Raw genomic sequence first — 21,248 nt, 5'->3', positions numbered from 1 at the left:
CTAGTTAAGTTCCATATGTCAAGCTTCATAATATAGCATATATTGTATATTGTAAAAAATATTATACCCATCATCAAAGGATGAATGGCGTATTCATTTCGTCAAACTGTCTGCAACCTGCAGCTTCAGACACTGCATAAAGTACATATACCTTTGATCAACGTCAAATTCTGAACCGATTTAAGAATGCTTCTCCGTCCGTCTGTCTGCCTGTGCAATGCCTATGGTGAACCTACTCCTGATCGCACAAATGCAGCAATCCACTTTAAATTTAGCACAAAGTTTGGAAATTCTTTAAAGGACACGACCGTAGAGCAAGATAATCTAGGACCATGTATGTTTTAAAAAATAAAAGAATTTTATTTTTTTGCTCCGTGTTTATAAACCACAGCAGATATAACGATAAAAGTTTGCATTTGTATTATAAAAGTGGCCATGCAGCACCTGTAGAAAAATGGAAACATTAACTACGCCTGCTCAATATTATAGAACATTAAAATTTCATTATTTTGTGGATACATTTGCAAGACTCAGAAAGAATCTTTTGGGACCATACGAAGCTGACGTATAATTGATCAACATCAAGCGATGACGGGTATAAAGAATTCGGTCGCGGCCGAATATTATTTTCTTACTTATTAATATTGATCTGGATCATTGAGAATGCAATTAACAAAAATCTATTTGATGTATTCTTTCTAGTATGTATCTGTTTTAATGTATTATTTATTTCAAAGTTCCGATTTAATTCTTTTTCTTTACATCTAATTTTATTGATTAAACGGTTACGTTATAAAATCGTTGGCGGCACTTGTCAAGTAACTTAGTGTAAGTAATTTCCAAAATCGCCAATAAAAAGATATTGCAGAATTAGTGGTTGATGGGTGGATTTGACAACAGCTATCTCACCGGTCTAATATTTATGCATACGTCCTGAAAGCTTTCTAACAAAGGCAGTATTTTAATCTTAAATTAACTTCATTTACTTTAATATTTAACTTAAATAATTATTATATATATAAAATTAAGATAAAAACGTATGTATTTTATACATATACACTTAAACTCAAAATTATGGAAAGCGTAATTTTAATATTTACTAATAAGTATTTTGTAAATAGACAAAATCTTGCCTGTTCATGCAAAATCATGTGATAATTTACACTTACTCTTTAAAGAAACATCAAAAATTGTACTCAAAAAGCAATATGTATTATATTCAAACTCTTTTTTCAAAGTACTTCCAAATATAATAAAAAAAAAGAACGATTATTAGATTTTTATCAAAACTAACCTTAAAGGATGTGCGTTTTAATAAATGACGGAAAATGGTAAGTATTTACTTTTGATGTAAATGTCTGGTGACTTTTTGATCGACAAAAAACCCTCAGAATTAAGAAATAAATATCTCCACATTTTTGAACATTTGTATTGGCCTTTATTTACTAACAAAAGTTTCATTATTACAACTTGGAGCAAAGCACTTTCCCTTTCTAACCGCGTAGCGGCAAATTACTTGGATAAGCCTCGCTTTGATTTCTATTTTCCTTTACTCTCTTTAATAATATTTTGAAGGTTTATGATATAAATTTTACTTTTTTTTGTACAAAATAAATATGCTTCCCAGTTATTTAGGATATTCAGTTTCGTGTCGTTTCTTCTTGGATTTTTTAGTGCATTAAGCATTGCTTTTAAATTAAATTTATTCAGTTTACATTATTTACACATATTTTTAAAAGATAAAATAAACAAGGAATTTCATTAGTTTTAGTCATACTAAGTACAGGGAAAGAAACACAATGGGCGTATAACTGAATTGAAGAGATATTTGGGCGCCCGCTTGAACAGCTTCAGAATGTTCTCCTGAAATGAAAAATTATAAAAATGATTATTAGAAAAATGGTAAGAAAGAAGAAGTCGTGCAAGTTTCAACAGTTCGACCGAACTAAGCAAAAAAAAAAGGCGCGAAAGAACATCCGGGAAAACAGGTAAGCAAATAATTTGTGATAAATACTTAGTAACTATATACTATATAAATAGAGTCTCGAATTCGTTAAAAACACCCTTTTTTCATTTGATAAAAGAATTAAAAAAGCAGACGTTGGTGGTAGATACTTCCAACCATGAGCCACAACTAGGATGTTAGGTGTAAGAGAATACTACTCCCAAAAATGTAGTGTTGAAAGTGACAGTTGAATCTTAACATTTTATATTTTTAATGCTCTTTTGCCGATAAGATGCCGAAATGCTAAAAGCGAAGAGAACATTGTAGCGGATCTTTGACAATGGCGCAACGCTCATTTATGCGCTTTAGGCAGATAGGCATTCCAGTGCATTCCGAATTTGACACAAATCACGAATGTGTTTACTTTCTGAGGTCTCTCAAAGCCTCCTTACGGGCTTTGCAAATATTTCGACAAAATAAATATATTCTCAGCCTCTGGTGGTGGCTATAAAAAGAGCGACCCACGGCAAATGAAACTATAAAAACTTCTGATTTTTTTTTATCAAAACCTTTGTAATGCCCAAGGGAGAGCTTGAGAGTCCCTAAGAATTAGGTGTATTCTTGACCAGCACTGCATTCAGAACTCAATTAGGCATTCTATCTAGACATCTATAACGCACGGTGATAGACATTCTTTGAAATTGGACATACCACCTTCAAACTTGGCGAAAACATTTGAAAATGAGCTAAACCGGTCAAAAGACATATCCACATTGCAACTTAAACTGAAAAGTCTCCCGTTTTCTAGGTTTCACTGCTCATAAACTGACACAAATACATCACAAATTTCTGCACATATTCCATCATCTTTTTATTCTGCCGATTAATTCAGCATCACATTCTAAATCCACTTAAACGCCATTTAAATGTCGTGTGCCGTTGAGCATTGGAAAAAGTGGTGCGTCGCTATGTCTTGGACTCAAGGCAGTTATTATTTAAAATAGATTAACCCGCGTCATGGAAAGAAAATTTGTATTTTTTAACTCATCAAAGAAGAATGATTGGTATATTCATTGGCGGTAGAAGGCGAATAATAGAGAGAGAAAGAAACGAGATGTGTCAAAGCAGTTTCTTACCACTCGCATTAAGTTAAATTTAAATATCAAGTGTATTGGACATACATCATTACGAAAACATGTCTCTAAAAAAGCGGTGTATGTTAATAACGATTTTAGTTGACGCCATCTTAAAGATGGAAAGGAGAGCACGTAATTTTCATCGAAATAATCTTTCTCTCATGTTCAATCCCAGTCTCATACTGCATCTCTCATGTTAACCATTCGCCATTTATTGACAAATATGGTGTACTTCTTTTGCCTTCACTGATAAGGCAAAGGAATGCTCGAAGGATTAAAAATATAGTAGTAAAAGATCGATGCTGAACGATTCCAAGGAGTTCTCAATAGCTGAGTTCAAGTTAAAGCAAGAATTTTAGGATACAACCTAACAGAATTATTCTTATTCGAGGGTTAAAATACTCGCTTCAAAGCAAACTTCGGTAATTCGCTGAATTTGCCTTGAATCAATTTGAAAGTGATGACGTTTTATTTTAGAAATTATCTTCTCAGATGGGACTTTTTTCAATCCCAATGTTCAGAAAGTAAGTGAGATAAAATTACGGCTTATGAGGAAAAGCCGATATACAAATAAATTATCTACGTTTCATTCCATTAAGATGACAGGTTGGGGTGATTTTGGGTTAATGACATCCTCTTTCTTTCTTTAAGAATCAAAGTAAAGATTCCGTTGCCGTGAATGAACGTTGATGTTAACCAATGGCCTGGACTCTAATAAACACTGTTTTAAAATTAAATTCTCATCATCCCGCATAATATAAAAGGAGTTCTCGTTAGGAATGTGTTCTCTACGCTTATAGGTGGCAAATGATTTGAGAAACCGCTTCTTGTCTACAAGAAAATGTTGCTACAAAATGAAGACATATCATGTTGTGCCTTGTGCTCTCCTCGCTTTCTTATGTAACGTTGCGCCGACTTTTTTACTTCGACTCGAAAGTCATTCCAGAAAATAAAATATTTGAGGGTTTAAGATAACACACAGACGCTTGCCAGGTCTTAATGGCATTGCATTACACATTCTCAAATCGTGTGCTGGTAAACTCATTACATTACATTACAGCAAGAACCCTTTACCTATTGTAGTAGACACTGTAGTTTAAACAAAAGAAAAGAAACAAAGAAAAAAAGAAGAAAAAAGGTTTTTTTTGTCAAAAGAGAAAAAAGAAAAAAAAAGAGAAAAACATTTTTTTGATTGGGACGGAATTTTTTTTTTCTGAAAAAGAAACATAGAAAATTCCGACGATATAACCGCTGAATCGTGATAATAGAAAAAAACCTGAGAAAGTGTGCAAAAGTGTCACCTTAATATTTCTTTGATTTTTGAAATCCAATCTTCAATGTGAAACGATTTAAAAAGGCAAAAACAAAATCAAGAAGAACAAACGTACACGCAGAGTGATGAAAAGGAGAAAACTTTAAAAAGAAAGGTGTAAATTGATTAGCTAAATCGTTGGTCGGCTGCGGATGTTGTACGAGAGTCTTTTAAATAAAAAGAGAATAAAATTGAAATTAATGAAAAGATAGCTAATAATGTTAAACAAGGAAACAATAAAGGAGTTTTCTAATTTTTTATAAAAAACCGACAAACAATTTCTTCGTTCATTATTAAGAACAGTGACATATTAAAAGGAGACTAAATCTCAAAGCTAAAAAAACCATCAAGCTTATATAAAAGAAGAAGTGAAAAACATGAAAAGCTCAATAAAACGTGTTACTTAACTTGGGTTTGTACGTGGTATCCCTAAGACGTCGAATCAATAATTGACATTTCTTTTGTGTTATTTTTCCTTAATAATAAACAATTTTTTTTTATTTTAAAACCTGTAATTTGTTAAAAATTCTTTTAGCTGTGTAGATGCGCATCGACGTGGTTATTAGTTTTGGGAAATTTTTTTATTAAAATTTTTAAATAACCATTGTTAACTTTAAAAATTTTGTTTTGTAATATTGAAATAATTCATTATAACACTTTCTTTGGAAAAATAAAAAAAAGGAAATGTATCATTAGTAAATGTGAAAATACTGGTAAGACTTCCCGTGGGTGACAGAAGGGCGAGGGAAAAGTAGTATCGTTAGGGCATAGCTTTTTATTAGTCAAAAATTACAAAATTTTTAGTAAGCATGTTTTAATTAAAATAATGAAATATTGTAGCGTAACAAGAACCTAGCAAGCATCTGAATACATTTTATTTGGACCCATCCCATGCGATGAGCCAGGCCGGAAAACATGCGAATAAAAAAAAGAAAAAATCAACAATTACATCCATGCATAGGTTGAATTTCCAAAACTTTACACTATCTCAAAAAATGCATATTTTCCGTTGTGTTAGAAAATTTCATTATTTCATAAACACTGTGGGCGAAGTACTGAAATCAATTTGGAATATGCGTCACAAATTGGAAAATATTGACTCTCAATCACGCATGTTTTAATTCACTTCTTGCGGAACACATGATTATGTTGGATGAAAAGCAATGTTTCAAGAGCTTGATACTTCTGTAGACACAGGATACGTTGTGTCAAAACTCTATTACCTAAATATGATTTATAAGCTCTATATCGTCAACGGGATGTCATATTTATAATATGAATTGAACGCGGTAATAATATATACAAAAAATAGTATGACTTGTGTGTCAGATGTAATCAATATAATAAAAATTCTCAAAAAAAAGAACGAGCGATGCTTTACGTGATATATGCGACAATTCATTGCGTTGAAAATATATAATGTGTATAGTAAGATGTTATCAATAAAATAGAAGAAAATTAAGATAAACTCGTCAATTTCGCAAAAATTAATAATAGATTAACTATATATTTAATTATCGAGAGGAATCAAGACTTTTAGGGTCTTCGGATTCTTTCACTGTGTGTTAGAAAGTAACATTTGTCCAAATTTACACTTCTCTAATTAGATAAGCATAAAGCTTTAGTTAACATTAACAATAAAACTAATGTGAAGTGGCTAAAAAATATGATCATTTGGAGTGCACCATTCATATCGTCTATTTTGAAAACGGAACAAGACGTTTAAGTACGTAGCGCTAGAATATCAAAGCATTATTCCACAATGTTATTCGCTGAGATTACATGCAAAAGCAGGAAGTAAAATCAGTTGTGTCGAAATATGATACGATACAATATTTATTGTTCAAAAAAACGTTCATCGGTAGGCATTACTTATTATTCATTTCCGGCCGCATATAGGTTGATTGGCCGAAGAAGGAAACTTTTTTATACCCTACACTAGTAGGGTATACTACTACAAGGTATATTAAGTTTTTCCGAAAGAACGGTTTCTCAATCAATTTAAGCTTGTCTGTCCAGCAATCTGTCGGTTGTGTTGGACCTAAGTTTTGCAATTTTTGAGAGGTTTTGACGAACTTTGTTACACCTCCATGTCTTAGCTTAAAAAGAAATTCTACAGAAAACGATTTACACCGTTATTTTGACCACTTCCTATACATCTTGTATATTTTTGTTTTGAAAAAGAAATTGTTTGAGAAATACATTTACATAAATATTTGCAATTTCCCGGCAAAAATTTATATGCAATAACAGTATAGTAAATTGATATGAAAAATTTGGATCAAATGTGTCAAGTTTTTGAATAAACTGTCATACAATAATTCCTCCAGAAAGTTTGGCAACTGTGCCGTGGATTTTTTTTTAGTTTTTCTTTTTCTCTTTTTGTGCTCATAAGCTACGTTTGTTGTTTTCAATGGATATGGATTGCTTATTTACACCATGTCGCGCGAAAACAGGCCCTGAATCTGAACGATTCATTTCTTGTTGGCTGTGTGATCGTTTTGGACATGCAAAGTGTGCTGGTATTACCGGCCGTGTTGCTGATGCCGTCCTTGACCCTTCTAGAGGATTACGATGGTCATGTGCTGACTGCAGAAAGCGGGACCTTGATTTCTAGAAACTCTTCACGGAGACGAGAAATTGTTTCTCAGATTTGAGCAAAAATCTCGGCTCTTTGTGGGAGAAACTTGAAATAATCAAGACTAGGTTTGATGATTGTCGTTATATTGCGCAGTCATTTTCCTCTCCAGCTAACAAAGTTTCAACTCGTAGCGTAGCGTGTGGTTCGCAACCTCTGAGTTCTCCTAAGTCCGTTTCGTCAGTGCAAGTTAGCGATTCCTTAAAGTCTACAAAGAATATTAACGTTTCTGCTACGGCTGAGTCGGTCGGTAACATAAAAGTTACAAGAAAGCCGGGAAGTTCTTCTGGCTGGAGCTATGCTGAAGTGGCAAGTCACTCAATCTTCTCAGGCGTCATCGCCTAAAACTAATAATGAGAATAGTAAATCGTCCTCTCCCCCTGGCTGTTCGAGTGTGAATGCTGCTTGCCAAACTGGGCAAGTCGCACAAGCTGCTCGTGCAAGCTACCCCTTCTATATTTTCTCCAACTCGTAACTCCACATTCGTGAACCCTGCTGCTTCTAGTACAGATGACATATGCTTGAAGGCAGTTCCTCCTAGAAAGGCAATATTTGTGTGAACCTGCTACGTCTGTTGGCAGCGAAAGCCCCTTCTGTCAATTTAAAGCGCGTTAGTATTTTCAAATTGGCTCCTTCTCAATCTAGAGCTATCTCATTTTTTAAAATTCTGGTTCCGACTGAAAATATGGATTTGATATTAAATAAACCATTGTGGCCGGTTGGATCCTTAATTCAGAAATTTATCCCTCGGGATCGACTTCGTAATGCTAATGCAATTGCTCTTTCCCCTTCAAAAAAATAAAAATTTCTTCAGGCTCATTTTCTCCCATTTATCAAAATGTTAGGGGCCTAAATTCAAAAATTCATTCTACCTTCCTAAAATCAATGAGCACGGAGTTTTCCTGTCTGATCTTTACTGAAACATGGTTAAAGCCGGATCTACATTCGAGGGAACTTTTCCATAATTCGTTTCAAGTTTTCAGAAACGATCGATTGTATCGCAATGGTGGTGCTGTTTTAATTGCCATTTCTTCGGCAGTTCCCTCCTATTCACTTGAATTTCCAACTACTCCCGACGTTAAATTTATTGCCATTCGATTGAAAATGCCTAATAAACAACTATTTATAACCTGCTCCTATATTCCCCCAAATTCTGATATCTCCATATATAAGAAACAGGCCTCCCTCATTTATGAAGTCGCCAAGCAGTCGGAACCCTCCGATTTGGTTGTTGCGTTGGGAGACTTCAAATTGCCTCAAGTCACTTGGTGTAACATTGATAGTTCTGGCTGTTTGAATCCTACTTCAACATCTGATAGACAACTTGTTGAGAACTACAGGGACACAACCAAGTTGAGTGTCTTGCCTAAGATGTTTGAGCGAATTGTGACTCAGCATTTGGCATTTGCCATTAATTCGTATATATCTCCACACCAGCATGGCTTTCTGAAAGTTCGTTCTACGGTCACCAATTTGTTGCAGTTTACATGTCACGTTTTCAAAGTTTTTTCTAGTGACTCACAGATGTGATATACGCAAAGCGTTTGATTTCGTTAACCATAAACTACTTATCTTTAAACTCCAAGCCTTTGGCTTACCTTTCTTCTTAGTGGAATGGTTAAGCTCTTATCTGCATGGTAGATCATTCAGGGTTTTATTTAACCTCATTACCTCGGATGAATTCCCCGTGTCGTCTGTCGTACCTCAAGGTAGCCACTTAGGACCCATTTTTTCATTTTATACATCAATGATTTGCCCTCCGTGATTAAATTTAGCGAGATCTTAATGTATGCTGATGATGTGAAACTGTTTTCTTTCTTTTCCGTAGAATCGCAATCACATCATCTTCAAACTGATTTGAATAATTGCATGGTGCTCTTTGAATCTTCTGAAACTAAATCTAAATAAATGTAAGAATCTTTCTTTCTCAAGAAGGAAGTCGTTCATTACTCAGTATTTCATAGATTCGCATAAGTTGGAAGACGTCGATTCGTTCAAAGATTTATTTGATTATAGGTTACGTTTCAATTTGCATATTGAGCTCTCGTTAAGTAAAGCTAGGTCCGCGTTTGGTTTTATAAAGAGGTGGTCCAGAGAGCTTGATGATCCTTATATTACGAAAACGCTGTACTCGAGTATGCCTCTGTTGTGAAGTCTCCTTCATATAGGTGCTACGTTGATTCAATTGAATCTGTTCAAAAGCAATTCTTGCTGTTTGCCCTTAGGAATTTGAGTTGGGATCCGACTGTCTGTCCTCCCTCCTATGAAAATAGGTTGCTTCTGTTATCCTTACCGTCACTGGAGAAACGTAAATTTGTTCTTGTGGTTTCCTTCGTAACCAAATTAATAAATGGTACAATTGACTCGCCCGCATTACTTCGTGAGATTGGCTTTAATGTCCCTAACCGCTTCTCTAGGCACTTTGTCTTGATAAAGCTTAGCCAATGCAAATATAATTTCGAACTGTTTAACCCGCTCAAAGTTGTTTGCAGAAACCTAAATGATGTCTTTCACTTATTCTCATTATCGGATTCTTTGAAGTCCCTTCAAACAACATTGCTTAATGCGCGTAATTTACCTATGTCGCACTTAAACTAGCTCTTAACCTTAAAATGTCACGATGAGTCGAATATGAATTGTTGCCGAGCTTGTGCATGGTTGCGCTGGCTTAGGGGTTCAATCGCAATTTGGTCCTGTACCGGTTGTGGGTGTGGCTCTATGCTAGTTGTATGCATGCTTTTCTTCTTTTTTTTTCCTTCTTATTTGTTGTATTGTACTTATACTAAGTTTTAATATTAATTTTTGCTTTAAGAGTCAATTGAACTCGACTGTCAAAATTTTTAGTTCAGTTTCTTGCATATGTGGAATAAATAAATAAATGAATACCAAATATACCTTTTTAAAGAAACAGTAAGACTGTCCACCATATTTTTTTTGTACACCGATCACCATGCAAGAGGCTATGTTTCTATAAATGAATTTAATTAAACTATTTACCATGTAGTATGTGAACGTTCACTGATTTTGGATTCGCATTGGAAGGGAGACAAGTATAGCGACCAGAATCTGTAGTTGTGGCTTTCTGAATTAGAAGATAAGACGTAGTAATATCGCCCTTTTCGGTTATAACTGAAACTCCTCCTCTTGGAGAATCGTAATTAATTTCCTAGAAATGCCAACGTTTTGGAATAGTTTACAAAACTTGATATGTGTGCAATAAATAAGGAATAAGAGATATAATCAAATAACCGCGTACATTTTACTTTCACAAGCTCGAGTCTCGAAACTCCCGTAACATTATGGTTGCAATGGTTCGAGAATTTAAACATAATATCGGCTAAGTAACTATGCCAAGTATAGTTGATTTAGAAAATTGAATTGATTTACTCATCAATCTTTTATAGATCCACTGCATTGCAATTTTATTTAATAAATCCGAAATCCTAAGAAAGAAAGTTCTCGCGTTGCGGCACGTAGTCCTTTCTGAATTGCAAAAAAAATTTTGCAAGTCTCTTCAAACGAACTTTACAGAGCTACGTTTTTCATAGGGTACATGACTTACATAAGTTATTTGATTATTTGTATCATTCCTTTTTAGCTAAAAAATATTACCTGGTTATTGTGCGTCCAATGAACGGACAAAGGTGGATCCGGTAAATGTTTTACAACGCATGTTAAATTCACTGTTGACCCCACATCTATAAATAATTCAGGTCCGCCCGGTATAGAAGTTACGGGTTCTTGTGACATTTATATAAAGAAAAAAAAATCATATAGTTAATTTAGCAAGCATGGTATGCATAGGGATGGGGGAGCCATTAATATAGTTATGTTCGTCTTGTTCAAATTTTCCTTAGTCGTCAAATCAAACCAATATAAAATAGTTGTAAAGTATTTTTTTTGATTGCGACCATATCAACTAGAAAGCTTCTTTCCATTTGGTCCCGCGGAATTTGTCTACAAAACTGTATATCTTTAGTGTTTACAAGTGACAGAGTTATTGTTTGCTTCTTCCATTTTAAACTTACCTTGTGATTAAATAAGAGTAATTAATTCCCGTTAATTAATTATAAGAGTAATTAATAAAAACGTCTTTTTCTATTATTTTCATTTATGACTACATCAAGCGTAGAATTGATTTCACGTATCAAACTTTTTAAGAAAAGACGTTATTTCGTCTTTAAGCGCTTATAAAACGACGATTTCTTCGTATGAGTGCACTATTTTTAGATTTTACACAATTGCATAAGGTACGCCTCTGAAGTATACACACCATACTTTCAATAAACCGACTTTTGTATGTGGAAAACTAACGTCACACGCCGAAAAATTGGGTTTTTTTCCTTGAAACTAGAACTACCGCGTGGGTCCATACGAGCTATTTGAACTTTTGAGATTAGAATAGACGGTTATAAAGCATGTAGACACCTAATGTTTCTTGATGACTTCTATTTATATGAAAAGACCTTTAAATATCCATAATCAGTTTTTCCGTACATGGTCTTGTCTTCTGGATACCGATGGCGTCGGTATTTGAAATTTGGCATTCCTTAGTCGGCAGTTCTAACTCAAAGAAAATTTCTGAGAAGTCGCAAAGCCTGATAAATAGTGAGCATCGTGCAATATTCGAAGAGTAGAAAACCCGACAAGCTATCTATTACATTGACGAATAAAAGATCTGCGCTGTTTCATTATCCGAAGATTTAACTCAGCGCAGTATTTTAGAAGATGCCGAAGTTAAACACACTAATACCCTCCACCAAGCTGTCATATTCACACTAATATCTTCCACCAACCTCTCATAACCACACTACTACCTTCCACCAACCTGTCATAACCACACTAATACCCTCCACAAACCTGTCACAAACGATACCAGCACGCCAACAATATTTATGCATTTGAGCCAAAAAGTAGGCGCAATGTTTCAATAATTTTACCTTGATTTTCATATTTCAGAGGTAAAGGTGGCGTACTGCGGGAAAAATGTTTTTATCCCTCTAATATATAAACTCTAACACCAATAATACTTTATCTATTCTATTAGAAACACCTCTTTATGTTTAAATAAAAAAGAAGACCACCTATTTTTTGGTTTAATTTTGTTATCTTTTTTGAAAAAGATTTTATGGGGTTTAGAGGCAGTTCATCCATGTACTTCAATCTATTGACAAAAACCTTAAAATCTAATATAAAATTCTCAATGCCGGTATTTATAAATTTTTCATTGATTCGGAAGTGAACCTAGTTCGTTCACAATAGTTCAAATAACATGAAAACGGAAATCTCGACTACGCTTTAATTGATACACTTTGAAAACTGCAAATTTCCTTTAACTGATGCGTTTCTCGAGGGGAAAATATCACTGCTTTCCTTGTTCAACTTAGCAATATTAACGATCAAATATATATATATACGTGAGTAGGGTATTCTATCTCCCCCTTCCTAATTCCATTGCAATAAGTTTTTGTATCGTTAAAGCTGAACTAAACTTTGGATTAAAAGTTAAAAATAATAAATTTTAAATTTATGTAATCAGATAATTCTTACCAACAACAGAAAATATCATAGTATATCCAACGGGCGGAGTAGTCGATACTTGACACTCGTAAGTGCCTGAATCTCGTATTTGAGGAAATTTAATCTACAAAAAGACAATATTTTCCCATGAATAAACACATAGCCTCTATTTTTATTCGCTACTATAATTTCATAATTTGCTAGACACGCGCACATAAACCAATAGCTTTGTCAGTAGCTTTGCACCATTCCCATAAAGTAATGAAAACATTCGAAATGTTTTTTTTTGCGTCTACTTGAAGATTTTAAGGAAAACATTTCTCTTTTTCATTTTTCTTTACGAAATATATATTTTTATTCAAATTATATAAACGTAATTAAATCAGCGTACATGCTTGTTTCTGAAGCTTTTTTCTTTGTTTAGTCGCACACAAAAAAACTCGCCAATTAAAACTTTTAGAATGAATAAAATACATACACATTTGAATTCCGCAAGACCTTGAATTGACTTGTTTGCATTTTTTTTCTGTTCACTATTGTTGAAAACCGCCTGTTGCAGGGAAAGAACGTGGTAGAACACTCGTCGTTAAATTGGAAAATGAAAGTTATCTTTTTATTTTTTCCTCTGTCGAGGGCCTTGCAGAGTATGGTAAATACTTAGTGAGACCTATATTCCCTCATTTAACCGTTATATATTATTTTGCGGCTTGTGGGAAAAGTAGTCTAACAAAAAAAGGACGTCAAACATATTTAATTAATAATTAATTGCTTGGCTTGATCTGACCACCGCATAGAGAATGGTAAAATGAATCGGGTTCTTCTACTAAGTCCACCGATTTTTTTCTTTCTATTTTGCACTTTAAAAACCGCGCGAGCAGCAGCTATTTCTCTGTTCAGAGACGACAGTTTGCCCGATATCAGAACCGGTACATTTTACTTTAAGAAGGTCTGCCGATTTGTTTAACACAAGAAATTATTGAGCGGCTAAGTTAAAACGAGGGCATACGAGTTGCCGGGACGAAGATCCAACTGGTCAAATGAGGTGGCCAATACCACCTTTATATATACGAACCGGCGGTCATGGTAGTTATTTCATAAAAGTGTAGTACATGTTGTTGAGCATGGAAAAGCTACGCGTTGGATCTATTTCACGTTTGTTGGCTGACAATGGATGAAAAACAGCGTCGTGAAGACGGTTTTAATATATACAGGCTATTGGAAATCGTTAGGTATGATGTGTCGAGCTTTTTTGTTTGTAGTCCCTGTATAAAGTAATTAGCTTGTTTTTTTGTCACTTCTAACCAAGGCCTATGTAGAGAAATAGATTATTTTTTCAATTTTTATGGTTGTTTTTTTTTGTTCGATAGGATAACTCTGGGACTGCTCTCGTAATTGGTTGTGAGTACATATTAAAAATATATACATATTTCATAACGATACTCATTAAGTTAAAACTATAATTAAAATCCCTCATCTTACCTTTAACGACCAGTCTCCCGTAATTTTATTGTATATTGATATGAAGCGTTGGTCTGAAGTGTACGTACTTTCACCTACAGTGAGTAAATGTAAATCTCGGTGTCTTATCCACGACACCTGGAAAAAAGTATGCAAAACAATTAGACATTCATAAATTGTTTTAAAAAAAATTATGCTTATATAATAGACATGTAATAAATCAAATCCATAGGCATTGGCATTCAGAGCTTAATGCTACGATTCCGAATTTTTTTGACTAATGCATATGTTCTTGTAATGCTTATAAGAAATAGTTATTGTAAATACATACAAAAAAAAAATAATATTACGTTATGTTATAGATTATTTTCCATTATTTTAGACAGATGAGGGAACTAGTCTTCCAGCTGTATTAAATCATTTCATACTTTCCAACCTAATACAGAAATGCTTAAGCCGATTTAGAAAATAATGCTAACTTGACTGGTACAACAAAAGTTGGATGTTTATAAGGTCTTCCCGGTTGGTGCTCATATCCTCACAATTCTAATTTACTCTTAATGTACAAGTGGTATAGAATGTAAAATAATTAAAAAATATCTTCAAAAAGTATCGTAGTCAAAGCTTCGCATATATTTTGTTATAAACGCTAAAGCTGTTGCATGGCTTAAAAGCAATAATTTTATCTACTAATGATAAATAAAAAAGTTTTTTCCACGTTAGGATTATGAAGTCTTGGTGTACACAGTAACTCAAGCCATTTTGTTACATCAAACGGCTGGTGCTGTTTGCATGGGGAAGCTGCTGATCGTGCGGATAATTTTATTATAAGTGCAGGAAATTGTAATCAATATCATATTTTCATGCACCGCGCATGTCGAAATAGTGCTCCCTACCTACAAATTACTCAAACGCTAAGATCCCAGAATAAGTCTTCTTGAAGTCGATTTCTTAATGATCAAAATAACTTGATGTTTCCAGTTTCCACCATAAAACAAGTGTAAGATCGTCAAACTCTAATTCGTGTTAGTATCGCAATAACTCATCAACAAACATGCGCCTTAGCAATGAACAGCATTTTCGACGTTTTTGTAGAAATTAAATTCATTGGTTGACTTTGACGTTGTTAATAATTTGAGCTTGTATATAATTAAGTAAGAACGCTAGGCAACGATCTGTGCCTACAAAATTCCCTATAACTAACTTTGTTGGACTTCTAATCTGCAATGCTTTTAATTAAAATGAGAAATCTTTGTAGAAGGCAATAAAGTCGTTGCCAACAACGCATTGACTATCTAATCATTTTTAACTACGACATTTTTCAGAAATGCTTTATCGGATCGCAAAATAATTGCTTTGGAAAAAACAAGCAATTTATCTTGCATAATCACATTGGACTCAATTTCAGTTCACGTCTCGGAAACAAAAACTTTTGGCTTTCGCTTTTTGAAATTAAATTAATTCGAACTTGTTGTCTAAAAGACATTTCTAAGTTTCTTCTTTGCATGAGTTTTGTGATTTACTATCTTTACCTATAGATGTTTCGCAAAGATGAATGTTCTGTGTCCACTTATGCGTTCTATCTTATGTTCTGAGTCTTCGAAATATTTAATGCTTGCCGTATTATTTTGTACACCGATCATCGGTATTTACTTATTGCATAAACTTGGTTGTTGAATGAAAAACATATTATCTAAATAAGTGGAAAATAAGTTGAACGCGGAGAAGACGCGACCCATCTTTTACACTAGAAAGAGAAACTCTTGTTAAGTACTTGGAAGTAATATTGGGTAAAAAGTTATTTTTCCGCACTCATATTTAACTTATGAAAAGCAAAAACAATATTCCCATAACAATGCTGTATCTATTAATAAAAAATAATTCTAAGTTGAGCACTGAAAATAAAATTCTCCCATGTGAAGTCGTTTTTTAATCGACTATGATATATGCCTATCCAGTATGGGGTAATTGTGTTCTCAATGTGAGAATTATTGAGAATGTTTGGAATTATTGAGAATCATAGACGCTTACTTTCAGTTGGCGGCAAATTTTTATACGCACGCTTATTCTCAGATGCTCGCAATTTTTATACAAATACTTGAACAATTATTAAAAAATGTAAACAAATTGGACGCTTATTCTCACATGTTTGGAATTATTGAGAATCATTTTCAGTTGGCGTGAATTTTTTATACGCTTATTCTCAGATGCTCGCAATTTTTATACAAATACATGAGAATTGTAAAGAAATGTGGACGCTTATGCTCACATGTGTACTCTCTGCCCCATGTTAAAATTTTTCAAATATGCCAAATTAAAGAATTGAAAAATTATGCTTAATTTGCTTGTTTTTCTGCTAAAAAGTCGCACGCAATAATAAATTTGGGCCCATTACAAACAAAAATGACAGAATTCCAAAAAAAACCTTATTAGATTATCTTTTATTCAGTAAGATTGTTATAAATTAAGTTTTTCTATACGCTAATACATAATCTATTTCATAAGTCACTCTCAGATATGTAACTTTAATCGAATGTTTTTATTCGCATTATACGTATTCTATAGGTTTAATACTGTTTTATTTTCTTATATTTACCATGGTATAAAATTAAGTAACAACGGTGTATAAGTTCATGTTAATATACTCTTTCCGAAAATAAAATTGAGCTTGAAGTTTAAATTCAACTTTGTGTTTGCGTTTTGAATTCACAAAAAAATAATTAAATAAAAAACGTCTATAAAATCAAATACTTACAGTTTTATTACCAAGATTTTTAATGCGACAGTTGAGATGAGCTGTTTTTCCAACTAATGATGTAACGTTTTTTGTTGCCGATGTATCAAAATATGGTCCCCTATCTAAGGGCTTATTATTTTTTAAAATTTCTGTTCTTTCGACCTCAGACCCTTTCTCGCGAAGACTAAAAAGGTCCGTGTTTTCTATTTGGTCGTTTCCTATATATTTATATTGGCATTCCATTCCTCTGTAAAATACTGAAACGTTGATTAATGTGTAAGATAAATGTGAAAAAATTTGTCTTAAATTCTTGCTTTCCGTGGTGTTCTGCATATATACATATGTATTATTTTCTGTATATACAGAATCATGCTTTATTGGGCAACTTGCTTATAAAAATTTATTTAAATTTCACTTCTGGATAATACAGAAGGACTTAAAGCATATCTCCCGGGGCATATGTGAAAATGAATAATGAATGAAATTAAGTTAGATGGCGAAATGTGAATGTGAAAGAAAGAAATATCATTGTATTGAATGGTCACTTAGTTTTATTGCTTACAATTCCACTGCCGAACTGAAAGCTCTTCACTATAAGAGACTTACTGAGTCGCTATTCACAATTTTATCAAATTGATTTTACTTAGATCAAATGTCCTAATTTTTGATCTTGACAATTTTTGAGTCTTATCCTTCTAAACTCTAAAAAGGATATTATTGCAAAGCAATTACGATTATTAAAACAAGGCTATTGCGAACAATATCCACATTTCTTATTGAACATTATAGTTGCGTCACGTACCGAGGCAAAAACCATTTAAAAACGTCTATGTGACAATTGATGCATAGATGATCGAGTAAAGGTCTCCTTCCGGTAGTATATTGTCCACACCTTTAATTTACAAGATGAAAATCTTATATTTGATGAAATCTTATATTTGATGATATGAATATGTCTACAATCCTCGATAGATACACATACATATATCTGCGCACATAATATTTGGCCTACATAGCTTTACATCGCAAGGATAATCCCATAAAATGAGTTTTTTTTTACGCACTGAGGTTAAAGGGAATTACATATTTGTAAAACTTTGTTTTTCACTTACATATCGCCAAAAGTATTTGTATATAAAACATTTTTTTTATTTTAAAACATTAGTATTTATCTACATAAATAATTTTTTTCTTTTTACTAAACGATTTGATTTGTTAATTCGGTATTTCGTTATTAAGTCAAACGAAGAAATAAGCTTGAGTCATGCGTATTATGGTCTTCGAAATCTTCGAAATTATGAAAACATAAAATTCACTTCATTTTCAAGTTTTTTCCTAGTTCCTGACACTTTGCTGCTTGAAATGTAAAATATATACACATATATGAGTAACTAAATATAAAATTTGATTTTGAAATACGCAAAGAGATATGAATACGGAAGTAGCCACAAACACGACGGCTGAAACGGGTGAATGCCGAGGTTCCTTGTTCTTCTTCCTTTTTGATGCAAGTTGCTTGTTTTTCTTCCTTTTTGGTGTAAGTTGCTTGTTCTTTTTAGCCGCTTTTTTTTGTTGTGTTTTATATAATTCTTACCAATAATTACGATTGTTTATTATCTAGACATAAAAGCCACAAATTTATTGCCTTAGTCCATTTCCACTCAAGCACGGTAAGTACATATAGCAAACCAGCCTGCTTCTTAAAACCATATAAGATCATTTTCAAAATTAGTTTGTTATACTCTTCAAAACTCAATTAAATATTTTGTAAGTATATCGCAAAGTTAATATATTATTGATATGTACAATTTGCTAACAAAATTGTTCATGAAAAGCTTGAAATCGAACTAAGGAAACAGTTTTAGCGAAAATGAAGTTTGACAAATTCGATTTAAACTGAGAACGTGGCTGAATAGTTTGTTCCATTTATTTATCTATTTATTTTGCATATATCTTATCAATAAATTTGCAAAATACAGTCATGAAGGAAAAAAGGTGGTCCAAAGTTTATTTGATATTCTTAAGAGATTAAAATTAATTTTAGAGACTGCGCCATGTGAAATAATGGTAACTCTACTGCTAACATTTCTCTTTGCATAACTGCTACTGAACAAAATTCTTTTGCTTGAAAACTTATCAACACGATGGTAAATCATCCTTCACTCCGAAAAAGCCGATGATCAAAAAAGTCAAGCGAATGTCGAATTATTGAAATATACTATTAAGTTTGTTGATTAGAAAAGTATTTGATACTTAAATACTGAATGAAAACTCGAGAGCAAGGTTGTTTGGTCTTCTTACTTGGAACGTTAATATATTCGCGTTCCCTCTCGAAGAGGTCACTCCAAATTAATTCTCAAGAACGCTTAATGGGCATTATTTGTTGTCTTACCTAACACACTTACTGGTATTATCGATAATTTACCATCGTTAGCGGTGATTTATAATATACGTGGCTTTTTTGCAAAGAGAATAAAATGGATATTCGTATATTTATTTTGTTTCTTTCCAATCAGGTAATTTTTATTACAAGCAAGATCATCAATCAAAATGTTGAACGTTCGATAGACTTAACAACACAAGTCGTAAGAGAAACTGTAAAAATTACTGCTGAAGATACTGAAGGTATTCCTTTCAATGCCTACAATGTCGTTTTTAACGAAGATTTGGCTCAACATGTATCCTTTGTATCTGCAAAGCACACATCTAAGAAATTGACAATGCGAAAAGTGTCGGCTGGAAGCACGAACGTTATAATGTTCCCCGAAGCAGCTCCATCTCATGTTTTTTATATTGAAGTCATTTATACAAGTCAGATACAACCATATCCAGAAGAAATAAAACAAGCTGATAAACAATTTGTGAGATACACAGGTCCAATGTATTTTTATTCCGCATACAAAACACGTTTTCAGAAAACTCAAGTAAAATTGGCAACATCGAACATCATTTCTTATACTCAGATCAAACCTTACGCTGTTTCGTCAAATAAAATCAAATACGGCCCATTTGAAGATATTTCTGGTGAGCATTTTTGAAATATATAATTATTGAAATCGAATGTTTAGTATGGAATGCTGATACCATAGCAACAAATACGTTAATGTAGCGTGTAGGAATAGCTTTGACTCAGATTAATAAACAGTGGAGTGAAAACACACTCCACAACACACAACAATCGGTACAATAAAGGTTCCACCATAAATAAATAGTTCGAGCTAAATACTTATCATTTGATGAAAAACTTTTTTAGAAAGAAATTGCTAAAAAATGTTGCTGTATTCTTTACCTTTAAGTTTATTTAAAGTGTTATCTATGAAGAAAGCATATTTCAGCATATCCAGCTTTTTTATTGACAATTTACTGGTTCGAATTGGAATATATAACCAACATTTTTTAATTACAGGTCATTCTAAAGAGCTTATGACTGTGCATTATGAAAATCAAACACCATTTATGTCTGTAAATCGATTAGAGAGAACAATACAAGTATCTCACTGGGGAAATATCGCTGTCGAAGAAAGTATACACTTGCTCCATACCGGAGCAAAATTGAAAGGATCATTCTCAAGATATGAATTTCAGAAAGATGGCCGTTCTGGCCAGGCATCTATTAAATCATACAAAACTGTTTTGCCTGCTTCAGCGTTTGGAGTTTATTATAGAGACACCAATGGCAATATATCCACTTCGAATATGAATGTATTGAAAGAATCTGTAGAACTTGAGTTACGGCCTAGATTTCCTCTTTTTGGCGGATGGAAAACTCAATATATTTTGGGTTATAACTTACCATCCTTTGAATATTTGTTCAACAGTGACGATGACTACGTTCTTAGAATGAGGGTAATAGACCATATTTTTGATGACATGGTTGTTGATGAAGCTGTTGTGAAAATTATTTTGCCAGAGGGATGTGCAAGCATACAATTGATACCGCCCTATTCTATTAGAAGAGAAGCGGATGCTATGTCCTACACTTACTTGGATACCTTCGGTAGACCAACAATAGTGTTCTCAAAAAATAATATGGTTGAAAATCATATGTCGGATTTTGAACTAAAATATAAATTTCCCAAAATTTTACTTCTTCAAGAACCTATTCTTATAATAACTTTTATTTTTATGATTTTCTTGTTCACAGTGATTTTCAAACGTCTAGACTTTTCTATAGCCGTTCATCTTCATAAAGAATAATATAAATATGTTTAGTTCTAATAAATCGATCTCAATCGGTGATCTTACTTTCAAAATGCGCGACATTACGTACTTTGTGTGTGTAATACACAAATACGGAAAGTAATAAATAGAGAAAATGTATTGAATAAAAAACGGTTGTTCGATATTTTTTAAATAAATAGGGCTGATATTGACTAATCGACTAATTTACCAAATAAAGTCTGCATGCAGTTGAGTGTCAAGGAATATATTAGATAAGACGCAAAAGCTTCTCAAATTTCAAGATTTAACGAGGACCGTGAAGCAGGAGAGAGTTTTGAGAG

The 21,248-nt window shown here is 33.2% G+C and overlaps 2 protein-coding genes across 2 annotated transcripts; one reads left to right on the top strand and one right to left on the bottom strand.

Annotated features, from left to right (window-relative positions):
* LOC119642999 (hemicentin-1-like) lies at positions 1–17,991 on the bottom strand. Its single transcript, XM_038042349.1, has 7 exons — positions 17,859–17,991; positions 16,765–17,003; positions 14,031–14,147; positions 12,582–12,675; positions 10,644–10,771; positions 10,029–10,197; positions 1–1,863 (listed from the first exon to the last, which is right to left on the bottom strand). Exons 1-7 carry the CDS (start codon positions 17,887–17,889, stop codon positions 1,772–1,774), a joined length of 870 nt encoding a protein of 289 aa, XP_037898277.1. The 5' UTR covers positions 17,890–17,991; the 3' UTR covers positions 1–1,771.
* Positions 17,992–19,172: 1,181 nt separating this feature from the next.
* LOC119642975 (dolichyl-diphosphooligosaccharide--protein glycosyltransferase subunit 1) lies at positions 19,173–21,048 on the top strand. The gene is made up of 2 exons (XM_038042311.1): positions 19,173–19,770; positions 20,153–21,048. The coding sequence occupies exons 1-2, from the start codon at positions 19,224–19,226 to the stop codon at positions 20,941–20,943; spliced, it is 1,338 nt and encodes a 445-aa protein (XP_037898239.1). The 5' UTR covers positions 19,173–19,223; the 3' UTR covers positions 20,944–21,048.
* The last annotated feature ends 200 nt before the right edge of the window (positions 21,049–21,248 follow it).

This window comes from Glossina fuscipes, unplaced genomic scaffold (assembly GCF_014805625.2).
Source record: "Glossina fuscipes isolate IAEA_lab_2018 unplaced genomic scaffold, Yale_Gfus_2 303, whole genome shotgun sequence".
Taxonomy (NCBI): Eukaryota; Metazoa; Arthropoda; class Insecta; order Diptera; family Glossinidae; genus Glossina; species Glossina fuscipes.
The sequence above is the reverse complement of the archived record's forward strand: the minus strand, read 5'-3'. Positions and strand labels throughout refer to the sequence as shown.